Source organism: Oxyura jamaicensis, chromosome 1 (assembly GCF_011077185.1).
Source record: "Oxyura jamaicensis isolate SHBP4307 breed ruddy duck chromosome 1, BPBGC_Ojam_1.0, whole genome shotgun sequence".
NCBI lineage: Eukaryota > Metazoa > Chordata > Aves > Anseriformes > Anatidae > Oxyura > Oxyura jamaicensis.
The window spans coordinates 69569017-69589193 of NC_048893.1; the positions used below are offsets into that span (position 1 = coordinate 69569017).

General features: G+C 38.6%; 1 protein-coding gene across 6 annotated transcripts in view; it reads left to right on the top strand.

Moving 5' to 3' along the window:
- DUSP16 (dual specificity phosphatase 16) overlaps window positions 1-20177 on the top strand; it is a 65759-nt gene that overhangs the window by 36434 nt on the left and 9148 nt on the right. For all 6 annotated transcript variants that reach the window (XM_035308760.1, XM_035308769.1, XM_035308736.1 and 3 more), the window contains 2 exons: window positions 48-186; window positions 15840-16003. In XM_035308760.1, the coding sequence (XP_035164651.1) occupies window positions 48-186; window positions 15840-16003 (303 nt within the window). The remainder of the gene's footprint in view (window positions 1-47; window positions 187-15839; window positions 16004-20177) is intronic.

The following is a 20177-nucleotide window of genomic DNA, read 5'->3' on the forward strand; positions in this document are numbered from 1 at the left end:
TTAATAATCTTCCTCCTTCATATCTTACTCGAATATTTGTGTTTCAGATTGAAATTGATTGCAAGCAGGAGGTGGTGGTGTATGACCAAAGCTGTAAAGATGTGACCTCTCTCTCATCTGACTGCTTTCTTACTGTGCTCCTGGGCAAACTGGAGAAGAATTTCAGCTCTGTTTATCTGCTTTCAGGTATGATGTACCAAGATAAAAATGGCACTTGAATAAGGAGAAAAAAATGCTGTTGTTATAGCTGATGTATACAGTTTTGCAACAGCACTGCTGTAAACTGCAGTTATAACATGGATTTTTCTTTTGTTCTTTATGCATATAGTGATGTTCATGATACATGTAATGCTTAGAAATTACATCTTACAGAGGATATATAACACCATTGGTGTTGTGCAAATGGAAATTGATCAACAGATTTTTTTTACATGCGTATGTCAAAAGTATGTCAAAACTACTATAAGAAAGGTGCTTCCCTGGTGTTTTAAATCTATGTGCTAGGAGGTATGTGCTTCCTTGCTGAATTGGTAATTACTACAATAATAACAAGAGAAACAATCTCCCATCATTTGAGAAATTGTTTTGTGTGACTTTCAAATCTTCATTTCTTTAGGAAGAGATACTAGTATTTGGGTCTTTTCCCTCATCTCTACTTTTTTTTTTTTTTGGTTTAAATTCCAGCTTAAAGCATCTGTAGACATTCAGGTCCTTATAATACATGATTTCGTAGTGTTTGATGTGTGTTTTTATTATTTCTGTCATAGAATTATTTAGGTTGGAAAAGACGTCTTATATCATGTAGTCCATCTTTAACCTAGTTCTAAAGTCCACCATTGAACCATGCTCCTAAGCTTTACATCTACACGTTTCTTGAAGGCCACTAGGGATGGTGACTCAACCACTTCCCTGGGCAGCCTATTCCAATACCACACAACTCTTTCAGTAAAGAAATTTCTCCTAATATCCAACTTAAACCTCCCCTGTGGCAACCTGAGGTCATTTCCCCTCGTCATATCACTTGAAGAAGAAGCCAGTCCCCACCTCACTGTATCCTCCTTTAAGGTAATTATAGAGTCATGGAACAGTACAGTCATGGGATAGTAGACCCATAGTTTTCGAGAAGTAACAAGGAGGGGTGTGAAGTAGATACAGGGCTGAAAGAAGAGGGGATGATGAACAGAAGTAGAAGATACATTGCAGTGACTCAATCAATGATCTAATGAAGTATATACCCAGTCTCTGAGAAATGTTAAAACTGCAGTCAGAGACTAATGGTGACAAAAAAAAATCAAGAACTCCAGAGAGATACTTCCTTTCAACAACAAGGTTTTGCTGCGGTTTGTAGTGACTTTAGATGAAAGTGGCAAGGAGGTGGTTATGTTACTGAGAAAACTTTTCCCAAACTGTTTTGAAAGTGAGTACAGTGAAAATGAATAATTTCTGCACTTGGACAGGTGCATTTGGTTCTAATGTAAGCTAGACTTACAGCAAACTAAGATCTTGCTATAGCTGTTTTCTGGTGCTTGTTTTCTTTGCTCTCTTGGTAAGAATCATGCCTGTGGTTGTGGACTACACTATAAGACTAAGTAACTCTTCCATAGGAGACACCAAATGAACACGAGGTCTCTAGGCACATTAAATGCTTAATGATAGAGTATTGGTGTATGTAATTAATACTCTATTAAATTTAAAGCATTTGAAAAAAAAATAGACTAGAAACAGCTAATGCCTCATAAGAAACATCAGTTTTATTGTTCAAATACTCAACTCTGCTTATCTATCCTAAAGTTTTTGTAATAACCAGAAGCATATTATAGCTCCATGAAGCAATACAGAGTATTCACAACTTAATTCCCATGCTGGAAAGAGACACAGCTCTCTAATGACTAAGAATTTGACCCCATGGTAGGGAGGAATTGAAGAGGTTTCCTGAATAAAGCCAAGCAGAGGAGGGTATGACAAAACTTTCCTTTGTTCTTCTACTGTACCTCTATAGATTAGTGGCATGAAACATGTCTTTGATCTTCTTCTCCCTCTGCTGGACCCCGTGAAGAAGATGATCAGAGTGTCCATCCTCAGACTTGTCTGGGTCTTCTCTAGGAATGGACAGTACCAGAAAGGGAGTGTACTGCAGCTCCCCAGTGCATAGTCTGGGCAAACACCAGTTGCATATCTCATAATAATGCTATGTTTTTTTTTTGTTTTTTTGTTTTTTTTTCTTATTTCTAGCACGTGGTAGTTGTCTGTTCAAACTGAGAATTCAACATTAAACCACATACAAGATAGTGGCTGGCTGAGGTGAATTTAGCAATGTGCAGCTGTTGAAGGTTAGTTTGGCTGTTAGAGGGATAGAAAGGGAAGCTGATGTGTTAAAGCCCTCCTTAAAAAAGGGATTTTAATTTTAACATGTCAAATGCATTTCTCTTAGAAAAGATTAGATTTGAGAGTTTAATCCTTTTTTTTTTTTTGTCAAATAGCTAGTGATGGGGATGTTTATGAATGCAGAAATCTGATGATTTTAAAACCAATAATAGAGGAGTATAAAAACAAAAGGAAAATGTAAAGAAAGTGTTCACTACTGATTAATTAGAACTAAGTGCTTGTTTCAGGAAATGTACCCAATGAATTGGTAATATAGCAATTAACATAAACTGTGTTACTTAACTCTGTAGCACTTCCTTGTCATCTAATGATTTTGTTCTGGTTTTAATCCTTACATAAAAAATAGCTTTCACAGTCCTGTTGTGTTTTTTTTTTTTTCTTTGTTTGTTTTAATATCTACTAAAAAATTAGTTACTTAAAACAAAAACAACAAACAAAAGAAACCTTTTGGTGTGTGAGGTGAAGGAGAAAGTGCTAGATTTGGTCTTATACAACATTCCTTGGAGTTTCTTGATACGTGGCTATTAAGAAACTAGATAAAATATGTTGTCTCAGCAAGTTGAGGACAAATGCTCATAAACATTTATGGTTTATAATGAGAGTAGGGATCAGTGCACTCTGTAGAAAGGAAAACCTTTGTACTTGAGTTTTCCCTAAATCACTCAATGTAGTTTATTTAAAATAGTGACCTTAAATAAACATTTTCAGGTAGGAAAATATATTTTGTTGAGATAGAATAAGCAGCAGTTAACAAATTTCTGAAATTTCTGCATCTGTTCTTTCTGCCTTCCCCCATTACTGAGCACTTAGTAAGTTTTTTTTTTTTTTTTTTTTTAATATATTTAACATGTTTTTATTTATAATTTTATTTATTAAGGTTGTGCATAAAGGTCTGTTCAACCCTGGAGGTTGCTTTTCATGGAAGTAGCTAATGTAAAGACCTCAAAGAAACCCTTACCAATTAGTTCAAGCTCTTGATCTAACCTCATAAAAATATTTATAATCTGGTGGGGAAAGTTCTCAGGAATTTAAATATTTGTTTTGGTTCTTAATTTTTAATAGTGCACAAAATACTGATATGTGGGTACTGAAGGCCTAGCCTATTCCCATCATTGCATCTACTTGGCTGAGTGAAGTAAGACTTAAACACAGGGATGTGATTTGATTCCTTCTCTTATCATAATTTGAGAACAGGATTTACTTTTTATGGAGTCCTGCCTGTTCCCAGTTACAGTATTTTTATGATGATTCTGCAGAGCAAGCAGAAACAGTTGAGAGAGACTACTGATTGTTACTTAACAAATTATTATTGTTAAGGTGGAAAACAGCAAGAATCTTGCTTAAATCCTATTCCACTATGCCAGTGGAAAACATTCACATTCTTCTTTCCTTGCTCTTTCCTTCTTCTCTTAATCTGGCTTGCTCCTACTAGGGCAAGCACAGATGTATTCATGGCGGTCACCTTTCAAATGTTGCCTGTGATGAGAATGAAGTTGAGGGTTTTAGTTGTGTGTGCAGAAAACTCACACTAAACAGAAGGATTTCTTAAAAATAAAAACCAAAACACAGAAATTTCTACCTCTGTATTTCCAACCTAAGATCAAAAATTGTGATAGCCTAATGCAGAAACACTGTACTGGCTCTGAACTGAAACTGGAAGCAAGAATCCTTGTAGTTGTGTGGATGTGGAGCAATGATGAATGTCTAAGAGAGACTAGATAACCATCAAAGTACTGTAAGGTAGGATCATAGAAACAGTTTCATTGAACCTTTTAAGAGTTTCTTAGTGCTGAAAGAACAGAGGATATTTTGCCAGCAAGCCATGAAGAACATATATGTATTTTTTTGTCAGTCCTCAGTTTGACACTTAGACTTGATGTACTTCAAGGTACAGTGCTACTAAGGCCAATCAATGCAGAAAACTCGCATTTTGCATCAGATTATAAAGCCTGGGGATTCAGGGGAGTCAAATATACTAGAAGCCTCTTGTGAGCTTCCAGATCTGCCTGTTACTACTCCAGTGCCTGAAGGATGTGATATGGATATATATGTAATAGTATTTCACTGGACTCGCTCCTCTCATTAAATACCATCAACCTGATCTGCAGATGTAATCAGGGTTGTGTATACCTAAATATTGTCTGTGGAAAACTTGCTTTGTGGTTGGAAATGAAACTGCCATCCTTCAATGGATGAATCCAAGATTACAGGGAAAGAATGACATGCTTCATACTCAAGTCAGATGAGAACTGTCTTAGAAAGTAGTCCATTAATTTCTTTGTGCTACTTATCTTTCAGCTTTATCCAAAGTTATCTTTGTCACTCAGAGAAACACTAGCAGAGAATTACAGATTTTCTAGGTGCCCAGTATGCGGCCCCCATGTGGCTCACAGAAACATGGAGTCAGGGAGCTGTACACCACCATTCCAAAACCTTGGTTGGACGTAGGTGCTGTCACCCCATAAAAGAGTCATGTTGACCAGCAACTGAAGCCCAAGCAGTAAATTGCCTGCTAATCTCTGCAACATGCAGTTCTGCCTTTGAAAAGTGTGAGCAATAATATGATTTAATGAATGTTGCTTTCATAAGACCTCTCTGATAAGCTTTTACAGAGCACAAAGCTGCTGTGATAAGCAGAAAGACATTATTAATAATTAATTTCATATTCAGTGATGAACGCAGGTTACATACAGTGGTCAACAAATGAAGTCATGAACTGAGTTGAGTATGAAAAGAAAGAGCAAACAGAATGAGTTCACTGAGACTGGGCAAAGGTCCCGGAAACAAAATAGTGAGAGATTAGCTAGGGACTGTTGCAAAAGGTGGGTTTTTGCTGAAACTTTCCAAATCATTGTTTCCCTGTGACCTATCCCTCACTGACACAGTGTGTGCATGAAGTGGAAGTCTTGCATGGAGGACACAAAGAAGGAAGCAAGACAAAGACCTTTTCTAAGGTCTTGTTTATGCTGGTGTTTTTCTTAAAAATACTTGAAATTGTAAGTCAATGTAAAAGAGTCCCACTACAAGAATGTCAGTATCTCCAGAGTATGTTTACCACTGTGTTGTCTCTACCTGGCTAAAGCAAAGCTGGATGGAAAAGAAAATGCAGTGGTCTCTCCCTGCTTTGTCACCAAAAAAGCCATGCCTTGTGGCACTGGAGCAGGACATCTTAAGAATATTCTTTTATAGGTACAGCTGGTCATTTCCATCTCATGAAGCAAACAGGGTTGAAAGACTGAGCTTTCCTGCCTGCTTCTGCAATCCCATGTGACCAGTAGGAGGGTTCCCAGTGTGTGCTGAAAGATGGCAAAAAGTTAGTTGTAGTTTGTGCTGTCTGATAAATTTCCATCTAACACACAAAAGCCTTTCAACATTTGGATTTGGAGCTTAATAACCTTTGGTTGTGGCTGACTGAAGTTGTGAGGATTCCCTGTAAGCAAGTCTTTGGAGGGTGCCTTAAGGAGAAGAGCACAACTCCAAATGGTGGCTGTTAATTAACGTAATCAAGTTTTCTGCAAGTTGAAATAATTGCAGGCAGAATGAGCTGTCAAATATCCTGCTGGCATTTAGAGGAAGAGGGGTAGTCACAAGATGATGGCAGGCTTCCTCACACTGACTGTTGATGCCATTACAAGCGAGTTTCTAATGAAAAAGGTAGAAGTCTTGCAGCATGAGCATGGTATTCCTGAAGTGGTCCCGTGTCACATGGTCAGTGTCAGCGGGAAGGAAAAGGAAGCAGGGAAGGAGCTTGGCTCTGAGTCGCCCTCTACAAAAGACTCTTCTCTTTCAATTTTAGCAAGAGCGTAGAAAAACTAGTACCCTTGGCTACAGCTGGTCCTCCATGAATATACTCCCACCCTTTGTACTTAAAATGAAGTTTTGAGTGTTCGTTTAGTGCCATGATTGTTTTAAGCACTTGAAAAATGGGATTAGGTTTTATTACTTTCATATGTGTATTCACTTGCTGTCTTTTGAGCGAGAGAAAAGTTTGACTAGTGTGAAACTCTCATAACATTTCTCAAACCCAAGAATAACTTGTTAACTTGGCTTTTGTTTGGGATACCTCTAGATACTTGTGACACTTAATTGACTGAAATCATGACTGTGGTCTTTTTTTTTTTTTTTTTCTTTAAAGGCAGAAAGGGCAAGCGTGAACCTCCAGTATGCTCTCTGTGCTTGAGGTTCATCTGACTCTTCTTCTACTGGTGCATGTCACCTGGGTGGGTGGGTAGAAGGAGTTGACCCCTTTCTCCTCCTGCCTGCTCCCTCAGCCTTGTTTGCTTAACCTGCCTATTAACCTTGTCTTACCAAAGGCAGAAACCCTCCAGGGCAAATAACTTCCTTTGCTACCATGCTTGTAAAACACCTAGCGTTAACAGGGCCGCTGTCTGTACGCTACTGTAATAATAAAATTAAAAAAAAAAATAAAAGAAAAAAGTGTTCTGAAGCTGAGACTTCAGTCTGGTAGACGAAGTGGCAGATGGGATGGGAAGGGGGGAGGAGGGCTGTCTGCAGGGATGGCAGCACTCCTGGAGGGGCTGAGCTTATGTAATGGAAAATGGCAAGCGTCCCTGCTTAGCTGGGCTGGAATGCATGAGTTGTGGTGGGCTGTGTAGGTCTGCAGCTCATTTAAACAAAGGGGAAACATTGTAGATTCATAAAACTCTGAGTCAAAGTTTACAACTTTTCCTCGTTATGGCAGGGGAAAAATCCATACAGCGTCTTTTAGATAAACATTTTAGCGTTCAGTGGGAGCATGACTGTGGAAGTGCTGATAAGTCACAGTATTAAGAGCCTCTTATCTGAGGCGAGCTGAATGTTAATGTTTTGTACTTCTTTTTTTTGTGTGTGTGTGTGTTTAAGTTTGATTTCTGCATAGTTTTCAGTAATATTAGAAACATCATATACTTAGTGCTGATCATTATTAATGGAAACAACTTCCAAATTGCTTTGGGAGGGGGGGTCAGGGGAAGAAGGCAGTTAAATATACTCTGCTATGTATCGTTGTTGGGTACATAAGTTTGGTAGGGCTTACTTAGAGTCCAAGTATTGTTTTGCAGAGCTAGCTACAAGTTTTGTTGCTTGTCTGTTTCTTTTCCATTAAAATGGGATACTAATACAATATTTATTACCATATGTCCATATGAAATTTGAGTAATCACTGCCCTTAATGAAGAAGCAAATTCTGGACTAAAAGAAGGCATTGGAAATTTCTGTCAAATAAACAGGCTTCAAAGTCTCCTTGCGATGCTTTTCTGGTGCATACGTCATCTCTGGTTTTTGACTCATCACTTGGGTTTTAGACCTTTTCCACTCCCTGCTAACTGCATTAAAATAGTTGTGTTTGACACTGAGGTAATACTGATGAACTGGCAGACGATTAGATCTTGTGGGAACAGGAGGGAAGTGGCTTCTGGTCTGTTTTCAAGATGAATTCATTGAAGAAATCCAATTTCTCTCTTTGATGTTTTCTGAACTGTCAGAACCTAAAGGGGGAAGAAACAGGAGCAGTGTCTGATGTGAACGGCACTTCAAGAGTAATGCCAACATTTGCTCTGTTACCAGTGTGCATTTTCCTTGGGCTTTTCCAGCACACTCTGTGGCCTGTGAAAAACAGACATGCTGCCTCTTCTTTCTACATCAGGAGCAAGAGAAGGGATCTTCTTGCACATCCCAAGTGAGACGTGCAGTGCTAAGGGCTAGCAGGACCTACGGGGATGTTATATAAAACTTTTCATAGGCATAGTCTGAAGTTTTACACAGGCCAAGCTCATAAAGGTTGCCATTTTGTCTGTGTCTCTGCTGTTACCCACAAAAGATGTTTAAGCTTGTTTGTCAGCTTCAGTAAGTCTTGACAAAAGGAGTAATTAAATGAGGAAAATAATGGCGGTTCTTGTAAGCCCTATGGCAATGAGCCCTACCACAGTGGTAAGCCTCACATTAGTGTCTCCCCCTGAAAAGTAGGGTCAAGCTGAGCTGAATTTGCTGGGTGTGATGAAGCAGCAGTGCTGGGCAGGTCCCAGCAGTGCAAGAAGAGTCCTTTGGAGCTCGCGCTGTGCTAGCCACCCATGGATCCATCACAGGACTGGCATCGGAGGCAGATGGGCTCCTTCAGTTCTGCAGACTCTCCAATTACTTGATGAAGAAACGCATTTGGTTAGCTTGAAAGTGGAATTCTGTTCATCTGGTCTTTAGAGTCGGCCTCTAAAGTTTGAGTAGGTGGCCAGGAGCCTTGTCTCAGTTATCAAATGTTTCTCTAGCTGAACCTTTCCCCCCCTTGTCCTCAGCTTTGCTACCAGGCTCTGGGTACAAAAGGCAGCTGCATGGGGTTCTCTGTCAAGCTTTAGCTGACAAGTTCATAGAAAGCACACAATGTCATGTGTCCATTGTCCATGTGTCCAAGGAAGAACTGTCCATTTCCTCATCTTAATTTCATTACAATTTCTGTTTCGTGGCCACCTTTATAAAGAATGTAAAGTAATAAATCCTTCTAGAACAAGTGCAGTGTCAGCTTGTTGGTTAAGTTTGTTACTGTTAAGATTTGTGTACCTGTGGAACTCTCCTTTTTATAGGAGTTGTGTCCATATTGGAGAGTTACATTAGAAAAACCCAGTTACACCTAACGGGAACTTCCCCTATTTTCGTGTGTCCCTTTCACTGCAGAGCTGCAGGCACATCAGCTGTTGTGCTTTATTTTAACACCCAGCCTTAATCTGTCTTATCTCTGAGGTGTTGTCAAGTCTCTGTTCTGTGCTTTTTCAGTGTTCACTTACCTGATTAGTAAGAGAACCTATTTTAGGTGATTAAGGGTAAAACTTCTGGGGCAGATCTCTGAAAGCATTTTGAGAATAGTAAGGAATTACATGATTGGTGGTTGAAACAGTACTTTTAAGAGCAACTTTCAAGAAATTTTAGGATTGCTTCATGACTGATTTGTCTGTATCTTAGAAATAACGTGCAGGTTGAGATATAGGATGAATGTTGTCATTTATCTTGAATGGTTTTATTGAATATTGGGTGAAAGCATTAAATACTATCTGCACTTCACAACCCTCTATTAAGTGTTAACCCCCACCTTTTTTTTTAATTTTGTTGTTGGTGGTGGTTGGTTGTTATAACTACCCTTTCACTTGCAAACCATCTCTAGTGGTTTACAGAGCTACTGTCCCTGCAACTGCAGTACAACAATTGGCAACATTGTGGAATGCTCCTTGTCTGTTTCCATGTAAAATAAAACAGATGAGCTGATGTAAATGCTTGTGGTTCTCAATAGTTATTTCTCTTCATTAATTTAGGATTTGTCTCTGATGGTAGTTTAACTAAATAGTCATAAGGATCTGGATGGGTGCCATTCCCTTAATGGAAGGTAGCTGTTCCCAAATCAACAAAACTTCTCTGGCTACCATTTGTTGCCACCTGATCCCATCTTCTTTTTACCCCTCTTCTTCCTGCTGTTGGCAACATTAGCTAAGAGATTTATTTATATAAGGATTTATGCAATGAATCTATAATAAAGACTAGCTTATGTTGTGGAAGTCTGCTGAAACTTTTTAATCCCTTTTTCATCCATTTTTTTCTCCTGGGTTTGGCCCTATTTGGTTTCCTGAGTTGTCTGAGAAGGGAGCTTCAACTTCTGATGTCAAGATTTCTTTAACCATCCTACCTTGATGAGTGTAATCATGACACGGTACACAGTTAGGAAACTGCAGTGTCTTAATTCAGGGGAAGTCTGTAGTCACCACTTTGCAGAACCATAGCAACAGCGTAATTGGGTAGGATACCTATCTTGCCAAATTTCTGGTAATGGATGTGAAAGCTTGTAAGCAAGAAATGTAGGCTTTACTGTAAAGATGTAGGAGGTGTTGGGTTATCTGCTACACGCAAGGGTTCATGCTGCAAAACCACTGACAGCTTTTGGCACCTTAATGTGGTTTCATTGAAACTCTTCTTGTGCAGCCACAAGTGGTGAACAGAACAAGTCAGCACTAGAACACATAAGGTACAGCAGTCTGTTCAACATGCTGCAGCCAGGGGATACCCGTCACTCGGTTAAAACCGAAATCATTTCGCTAGTCTGGCCATTTTTAACAAGCTACCCAAGCAAGAGCCAAGTCAGCTTTTGGGAAGAAACACAACTTTGCAATATAATACTGATGGATCATCTAAAAGTAGAGCAGAACCAAATTAATTTACTTTTGTCTCAGAAACATGAAGGACAAGCAGCTGAACATCACAGTCAATTTATCACCGCTACTTTGGTATCTCTAACTTTCATGTTGGAAAATACATTAGATGATATAGTCTGAAATCACTTCTGTTTCATATTGCTTTAATTTGCTCCCATAATGTCATCATCCCCACAGATTTTTTCCTCAGACTTGGGCAGTGCCTATTGTACAAGTAAGACAGACTTAAGAGTTGTGCTAGCTACTTGCTGCCAACCACAGGATATAGTGACTTACATATGTGCAGTCATGACCAGAAGTAACTGGCTATTTAAAAGTGAAGAAGGAGATGCATTGTGCTGCTATTCCTGCTTGGTCAGCAAGGTTTTTTTTTTGGATATAGTAAAACTATTGCATTAATGGTGATGGACGAGTCTTCCATTTAACTCATTAATATCAGATTGGTTTGCTGAAGAAGTAGAGTGAGAAACTTCAAAAGCTTTGTTGAGAGTTTTTTTTTTTTTTTTCAAGAAGGCAGACAACCTGTATGATTTCAGAAGATACTTAAGAGAGAGTATTTCCGAGTTATTTGTCAGTTATCTATTTACAGTCCCTTGTATATTTTGCAATTGGGCTGGTTGGTAAGACTAGAAAGAACAGCCTGCCAGATACTGTAAGCTGGGAGGTGATACCCTTCTGACTGAGGCACTGCAAATTGAGTGAGATTTCTTAGATCTCGCCCAGGAGATTAGGATCAGGGCCCAGATACGTTTATCAAAGACTTCAGTGAAACTTTATTAAAACATTATCTCTGCTAGTGACCTGGGAATTTTTCTCCATGGTTTCAACATGCCCTTATGATTGATTTACCATTTGCAGGGGCTGGAGTCGTGGTGCAGAAAGGGTGTTGTTCAGAACCTAGCTCCAGAAGAAAAGCACGTTTACTCTTACTAAACAAACAGCACAGTGCTGACAGTAGCCCTACTCCAAATGAGGTAGTTAGGGAAACAAATATACAACTTGTCTTGATGCAAAGCATCCTCAAACTGTGTAATTTGAAGCTAAACCAGCCTCATCTTTCTTTTAAGGCTCAGATTGCTATTCTGCATTCCAATCTGTACACTAAGTTCATTCTCCAAATGCTTGAAGTTTGTTTTTTGAGGACTGTCTTCTTCATTTACAGCAGAAGTGGACAGGTAGTCTGCATGGTTGAAGTACTTTTCAGTACTTTTGTCATAAGAGGTTCTTCATGTAGGCCGTACATTGATTTTTGCTTTGGAGATTAATGTGGGTCACGATCTGTGTTAGAAAACAGAAACATGAAATAAGATATATATATATATATATTTTCTACACTGTTTCAGGTGCCATTATTTTTTAAATATAACTATATATAGAATTGTATTATGTGTGTGTATATATGCGTATATGCACGTACACATGCTATATGCGTATTTTGTAAGTCACTGCAAGCAAATGGAGATGACAGCAGCTCTTTAAAATGGAAGTTAGTCTCATAATGAAATGACAGCTCAGTGGATGCTGTTATTCCAGATCTCTAATATAGTATGTTACACTGGAAGTAATCAGTAGTTTAGCAGGATGCATACATGAGTGTTTTGTTGGGGTGGTTTTTTTTTTTTTTTTAAAGCCATTTTTCAACACACATCTATCTAGAATGTTTTTTTTTCTACTGTGAGTCCCATGAATCAAAGGCAGAGTTGTTGAAAAGCTACTATTTTTTTTGAAATGAATACAGAAGATGGCAGGGAAGATGGATTAATATTTGAAACAAGATACTGATTGCATCCTTTCTGAAGTCAATGATCCTGAAGTCACTGATCCTACTTAGAGGATTGGGGACTAATCTGTAATACCAGGTTAAAATACGTGCAAAGAAAATAAGGGCTTACTTGGGAGCATGAGGAAAGATAGTCAGGTAATAACACAATGTCAGAAGTACTTGATGTGAGAATGTTGTGGTTATAGTTGATGTTGTAAGGATAATAAGGTAACATGTTATTAGGAAAGTGTGTGTAGAAAGAAGAAGGATGACTTTGTAGGGATGAATGTCCCAGAGGAAGTGTTGAAGCATCTAATCTTGAATCACTTCATGCTTGCATTAACAAATTCCTAAAAAAAAAAAAAAAAAAAAAAAAAGTGTTCCTTACGCTTATAATGACAGAGCATGGATTCCATCTCCCCAAACCTCAGTTTTTAAGCATATTAGCATCTTAAGTTTTGTTGAGGTATTCATGCAGAAGTTTGACCAATCTGTAGCTATATGGGAAAATTCCTAATTAAAATACAAAACAAAAACATGCCCATGTAGTCTTCTTCACAAACACATTAGAAATTACAAATATAAAATCTCTTCTTTGCTTGTGCTGCTTCTTTGTAAGGAGCAAGAGTCACTTTGTGTGAGAAAGGCTCCAGATAGCAGCCAACAACCTTCCCGAGAGATAAAGAGTGAACAAATGAAACCAAAGACTGATCTTACTCTTTCCCTTCTTCCACCAGTCCCTCAAGGAACTGCTGGGCTCTGTTACCACATCTTCCATAAAATTTATCTAAGGCATGTAGTGACTAAAAAATCTAAGCTTGCTTCCTACAGAACAGGGAAATTCTTATGCCGTACCTAAAAGAATTTAGCAACTGTGTGAGAGAATTATTTTGAAAACTTCTTGTCTTTTGATTGATATATTAAACAAGCAGCGTCCATGCTCATGTCTTATATAGACAGGAACAGGTGGTGGAGGTGTAGAGTAGGATGGTATGAGCAGAATTGTTGCCTTCAGTTGATTGCCTTTGAAATCAGCCTCAGATTTCTGTGTTTGGGCCCATGCTCTTCAGCTTTCTTATATCTAACAGGGTCCCAGACCTGCCCATTTGCATTGCTCTTCTGATGGGTGTGGGCTGTCTGCTCTCACAGTTCAGCTCCTGAAAAGCAGTACTGGCCATCTTTGGGACTTTTGGAGAGTACAGCCCCTGAGAGGCAGTGTGGTGGGTTTCTGGTGCCAGCTTGTGCAGAGGTGTGTGCTCCATGCTTCAGTGGTGGGTGCACCTTGCCGAAGCTCTGAATCCAGACTGCACTCTTAATTTATGCAGCTGAGGCAAGACAAAAAGAATTTCTGCACCTATTTTGCTCCTTCTCCTTCTTAAGACTCTTGTGTTATTGCCTTGGTAATAGTTGGTCCCCCTCATGAAAAAGGGCCCTCTGCTATAAATGCCTTTCTCTGCCAAGTCTCCTCAATTCTCTGAGATCTTGTATTTCTTTTATTTCTTTTTAAGGCAAGGGTTTTATTGTATTACTGTTTTTAGCAGGCTTCCCGATCTCTTCATGTGACCAAGGTAGACCCATGCTCTACTCTTCCAGGCCTGCTGCTTGTACCAAAGCTGTTTGTGGTGGTCGTTGACTCAAGTAGGTTTTAAATGACTCGAGGCATGCAGTAGTTAACTGGAATTCATGAAATGATCAGAGATTCTTCAATTACACTGCAAGTTTACAATGTTTTCTCTTTTCTCCTTCTAACAGATAGAGGTACAATAAAAAGGAATCTGTATAATTATGACATGAAGATTGATTTTAAAAAATTTAAAGAACCTTTCTACAGTAAATTACAGCTATTTTGTCTTATGATGTTTCCAAAGACAAGCATTGTCCTAGTTGTCTAAAACCATGTATCTAACACTAAAGACAAGTGTTTTTTTTTTTTCTTTTTTTTTTTTTTTTCTTTTTTTTCCCCAATTAGGAGACTGTAACAAGAACTGCTCAAAAAGCTTTTGTTCTGAAAACTGCTTGCTGGCTTCTTTGTTTATCAGATAAAATGGGTTGTTACACACATGGCTATTACCTTGTTTTTTTTCCTACATTTAATAAAGATACAAAGTTTAAAATCCAAAGAATAGACATAATTCAGGCAATGGTAATGCAAGCCTTGACAGAACAGTACATTATCTTATTGCTGAATAATTTTAATTCATGTCTTCAAATTGTAATAATTCAGAACATAGCATTTGGCAGATTTAGCACATTAATACTTCACTTCCTCGATGATAAAAAGGTGTCTTGTTCTGCACAGGTTATAATTACTCTTCCTCCACTTACAGTTCCACTTGTCTCTATGCTTTTAATGTAAGGAAATAGCTGGGGACTTCAACTTTCTTTTGTGCCTCTCATCCTTACTAATTGGCTATTACATGGTGAAAACTGCCCAAAAAAGCCTGTAACATGCTGATTTAAGCAGCTGCCTACAGTTCTTCTTCAGACTAGATGAAGTATGTGAATGAACTGAGCTTGGAGTTCAGCTAGTTTGTCAAAAGCTAGCTAATTTTTGTGAGAACGTGTTAAGCTGAGGTGTAAGTTGGTTGCTGGAGGTCTGTTTGGTTTTGTTCTTTAACTGTGGGTAGTGCTGGTTGGACCACAGTCGGTAACTGAGATTTATAACATAGCTCTTGTAGTGGGAGGGAAGCAGGCATGTGGCAAAGCAAGAAAAGGAAACGGAGCTTGAGCTGTGTGTGTTACATATTTATGTCTGCAGCAGTCTCAACCTAATGCAGAGGTGGCAAATTATAATGAAAATGTTGTGGATCCACAGTGTGGATACGGCCTAATGCCCTAACTACTGCAAATGAAGAGCCTCCTAGCAGCAAAAGGAGCACAGAAGGGCTAGTTTGCTAGGGGAATCCATGACTAATCTTCACCTCTTCCCATGCCCACCATCCCCTGTAGTCGCCCTTTGCCTCACCTGCCACTCTTGGGATGGAGAAACCTTAGCTCGGTGTGGTTTTGAAACATGAAGCCTCTTGCAGTGTGTTGGATGAAATACGTTATTTCTGAGCAGTATAGAAAATAAAAATGCAGGATTCTAAAAGCAAACACTAATAACCACATATTGATGCTCTTACCGTTTGCGAATACCTGACTTCTCCTTAATGCAGTCTAATTATAGCCCTAATATGGGAGAAGGAATTGTTCAGAAAACAATTTACTGAAGCAGAAAGGCAAAGGTGTGTGGTGGGTATTGCGGGTTTTTGTTTTGTCTTTAAATTCTCATTTCCACATGTCCTTTTGAATTGGAAGAACTGTCAGTGTTCTGACAAATGGTTCTGCACACTTAGGGTACCTCTGGGAGAGGTGTGCAAGTTAGCTGTACAAGTTCCTCTACTGACTCCTTAATGCCTCTCCATCTCATGCAACAAATTGTTGCATCTCATGCAATAAATGCTGCTTTTTGAGAATTGGTATTCCGCAATGCTTGTCAGTAATGCACACTGTGCCTCTTACAGGTGGATTTGCTGAATTCTCCAGCTCTTTCCCTGGTCTCTGTGAAGGAAAATCCACGCTCGTCCCTATGTGCATTTCTCAGCCCTGTCTACCTGTCTCCAACGTTGGCCCAACCAGGATTCTGCCTCATCTCTATCTAGGGTGCCAACGGGATGTCCTCAACAAGGTGAGCATTCTGCATGTTATGCTGTTTACATGGATGAGTATATAATCTCTGTGTGTCTTTTTCCATGCTTCTATTATACCTCATTATTGCAGCTATAAAAGCATCTAAAGTAGATCTAGATGATAGCCTTGAATGGCTTTATGCACAACCAGCTAGGCGAGAACTAATGATATAGAGTCCACATAATGAATCCACGTGTCATCTAATAGGATAATCGATCTCTCTTCTTCCTCCTGGAGAAGATAATATGATACCTTCCTCAGTAAGCTACCAACCAACAGCAAGTTATTAAATCAGCCATTACAGTAGGTCAGGTAGTTTACTGTGTATAGCACCAACTGGTTTGTTTTGGTATGTGTTGGATATTCATACAATTATGTCAATAATTCTAGTGGGATGAAAAATAGATTGTCTTTCAGTATTTTCTCTAAACACTTACATATATGTTTTTTATACATGTATAAAGCTTAAGCCTGGAACTATCCTAATAGTCCTGTAATTAGATCATATTCATATACTCACTGGATTTACCTCAGCCTTTAAAATCTTCAACATCTTTGTTGCTACGTAGTGAGTCAACAATTCAGAACCGATTCACATATGATGGATGTCAAGGCAATGTCTTATTTTTCATACCACAAAAGTAACTTGTGGTCCCCACATAAAAGGCAACAGGTAGACTAAAATACCAAGTGAATTAAAAAAAAAAAAAAAAAAAAAAAACTGCTTTAAGTGGTAGAATACTAGATGCTTTTATGCTGTTTGTTTCAATATGTTAATGGTAAGTGCTACCCTAAGCCCCAATGGGAGTGGTGGGGTCTCTTATTCTCCTGTAGGGCCAGGGACATTTGGGGATGTGAATAGAACTTCAGTGCTGTAGCTCTTTAGTGAATAGTCTTAGGGATGAAAGAAGCTGTTCATGTTAGTTGCAGTAAATCAGTGCCTATAAATAGGTGTTACGTGCAGACACAGTATGCGTGCCTCACCAGGAAGGGAAACCAAGTTGTAGCAGTAGTCAGGAATTTCACTATAGGGCTGGAGGAGTCTGAAACTGCTACAACTACTACAACTGCTATTGGTAAGCCCTGAGTGTGGCAGAGCATTCTGTAGGAGAGTTTAGACCTGGTGGGGTGTCTCATGCCTTTTCATTTACAACCTTGATAGTATTTCAGCACGTCCATCATATAGCAGGAAGCTCTGCATCTTCAGAAACTTTAGAATTAATGCGGAGCTCCCAGAATTGTTCAAATTTGCACTTCTTGACCTCATATATTCCTTAACCGTTTTAAGCAGAAATATACATTTTATGATTTCAGATCTGCTTGTTGCTTGCACGTTTTTCTTCTTATTTAAAACAAGTCACAGGCAATTCTTTATTCCGAGCGTTACTTGTTCACTGCGCTGAAGTAGACCATAGTGTCTTCATAATTTGCCTTCAGTTTTGGTGTCTGCGTGTGGAAAATCTTAAATGGCTCTCATCTTAAATAGTGGTACCTTTATTAACTTAAACAAGATGTGGGAACAAATGAAGATTTCCGCCTCTGAGAATGAATTTGATGCTTTCACAGCAATTGGCATCTCCCAGTTTCCTGATCCTTCATCAGTTTCTTGATTCAATTCAAAGTTAGTGATAGTTAGAAATGAGGATTCTAGAAATGCTAAGGGCAGTGAGGTGCTTCAGGTGGCTTGTGTTTGCTGCTGCTCTTTCTTCCACACTCTTTGCTTCTTGGAAAGCCTAGCTCCTATGCAAGGGTTTTAGGGAAAGCAAGGAGGATATCTCCCAATACAAGGAGTGCTCAGAACTGCCAATACCTGTTTTGAAAGCTGAGAAGTGAAGAATATTGAAAAGGGAAAGGTGGAAAACAAAAACCAGTGATCAGAAGCAGAGTTCTATCTCTGTTATGACAGTCAAGAAGATGGTAAGTGGTTAAGTTTGCATGCTCCTGTTTAATGGCCTTGCTGCTTTGTCAGTTACTGAAGATAAGTAGTCAACTGTCTGTGAAGACTGAAATGTGTTTTTTGTTTTTTTTTTTAATTCAAGTTCAGATTTAAAAAAATAACTTCCAAAAATATTCCAGTAAGATTCCCAACATGGCAAAATATAGTTGTATACATTGACCTTACTTTTGCTTTTGAATGCTGTGAGGTCCCGTTATTCCTCCTATTGCCCAGAAATAATAATTTCTCTGAAATGTAAATGTCTCAAAAATACCTGCGAAAAGAAGTCTTTCTTTGCAATGCAGTTAAATGCAATGCTTTAGAGATGTGAATTTTCAGTATAGCTTATCAAGATGAAGTAATATTTTCAGAATCTTTAGAAGCTTATCTCCGAGTGCAGGGGGGAGAAACATTTATCTTGAACATAGGTGACCTTTTAGGGACACTGATGCCATTTGCCACTAATGCCTCTGCTGATAATGACTGATGTATAAAAGATAAGCAAACAGAAATGTTTGGTTTATGTCCTTGAGCAAAACTAATTATTGCTTCAGAAAAGTATTAGGAGATTTTGCTTTATGGATTTCTTTTTAAATGCTTAACTCTGAAAATGCTTATAGTATTTCCTGCAGTTGAAACGCTAAGAAGCTCATGAAATTTCTGATCTGGCTCTGCAATGTGTTTTTTAAATAATTGGGTGATCAGTGGTGCTGCTTTACCTAAATGCATATATTTGCAAAAAGTGTACCTTTTCACCATTACCAGCTTTCTTTTACTCTCGTTAACAAAATAAGTATTTTGACAGAAAATCTTTGTTGATTTTCAGATTTGTGAAAGACAGACACACTAAAATTTAACTTATACATGAGTGACAGTATCATTTCAGAAAGTTAGGATAATATAAAAAATCTGTTTGACTGTGGGCCTGAATGAGTCTCCTGCTTACATCTCACATTTTGTACCACCATTAGAATTGTAAAAGTTTCTGCTTTGCTACTTAGCTAACTATTCTGTTTTTTAATTCCAGACCTGGATTTTATTTCCTGGAACAAAATAACATTTTAGGGTGCCATTAATTTTAAGATTAAACAAGTCATAGAATGTAAATAAGCCGACAAAAGAGCATTTACCTTCTTTTCACAAAGTTGTTAGTACTAGGATTGCTGGGTCTTCCTCCCATCATAATTCACTTCTTCCTTTTGGGTGTCTTACAATGAAGGCACTGTTATGGTTATTATATTATAGTGTGTTGTGCAGGCAATGATTGATACTTTAGAACAGAAGGAAGCATAACTTCTTTCTTTAGCTTTGGTCTCAAAGACAAGTACTAACATATTTTTTGGGTGTTTTTTTTTTTTGGCTCAGTGATTTCAGACTTGGCATCTGCAACATTCCAATTCCCATTTGGATAATCAATTCCACATTGAAAATCTTACGTAACTGTGGAATTCTGATCGTTGGACCATGCAGTCCACCAGCACTTATGGTTTAGACAAAATAATAATACAAATAGAGAAGGCTTTTCTTTCTAAATTCATCAGCTTGCCAGCACTACTTAGCTGTATCCTGAACAAATGTGCATCATGAAAGTCCATTTCTTAGTGATACCTTCATTGGCTCCGTCTTGTGTATAAGAGGTTGAGTGACTTTTATGCATACTGTGGCTCAAGACTCTGTGTGTACTTTTGTACCTGCTATTTCAGTTGTTTGTTGTTTACTTTTTGGACTGTAAGTGGTGACTATAGGTGTATAGGGTCAGTATTTCAACTTAGTGGCCTAAACTAGATGCTTATTTTACAGAAGTTGATGTTGAATAGCTTGGGATCCTAGAGTTGTAAGGCTACATGGCTCAGCACAGTCACAGATTCTGGGGCTTTCCTTAGCAAATGTAAGATACCATGGTAACTGGTCTCCTGTACCAAGAACCCCAATCCCTCTCTGACTAATTCCCACATTTCCTTACAGCTCTGCTTTTAAACTTTCAGTGTATGAGAGTTTAAATGTAGGAAAGGGAGGCGAGACTGTGTTGGCTACAAAAGGCATGCAGGGCTGGAGGGAAGCTTGCTGTTTGAGTTGGGGAGATATGAAGGAACAGAAAAGGGGGACATTGGTGACGGTGCTGAGGAGCTGAGCTTTACTGGGAGTATGACCTAGAAAACTAGCAGTGTCAGAAGCAGTAAAGGTGAGAAGTTACCTTGACACATTCCACCCTTTTTTTGACCACTGCTGCAAATCA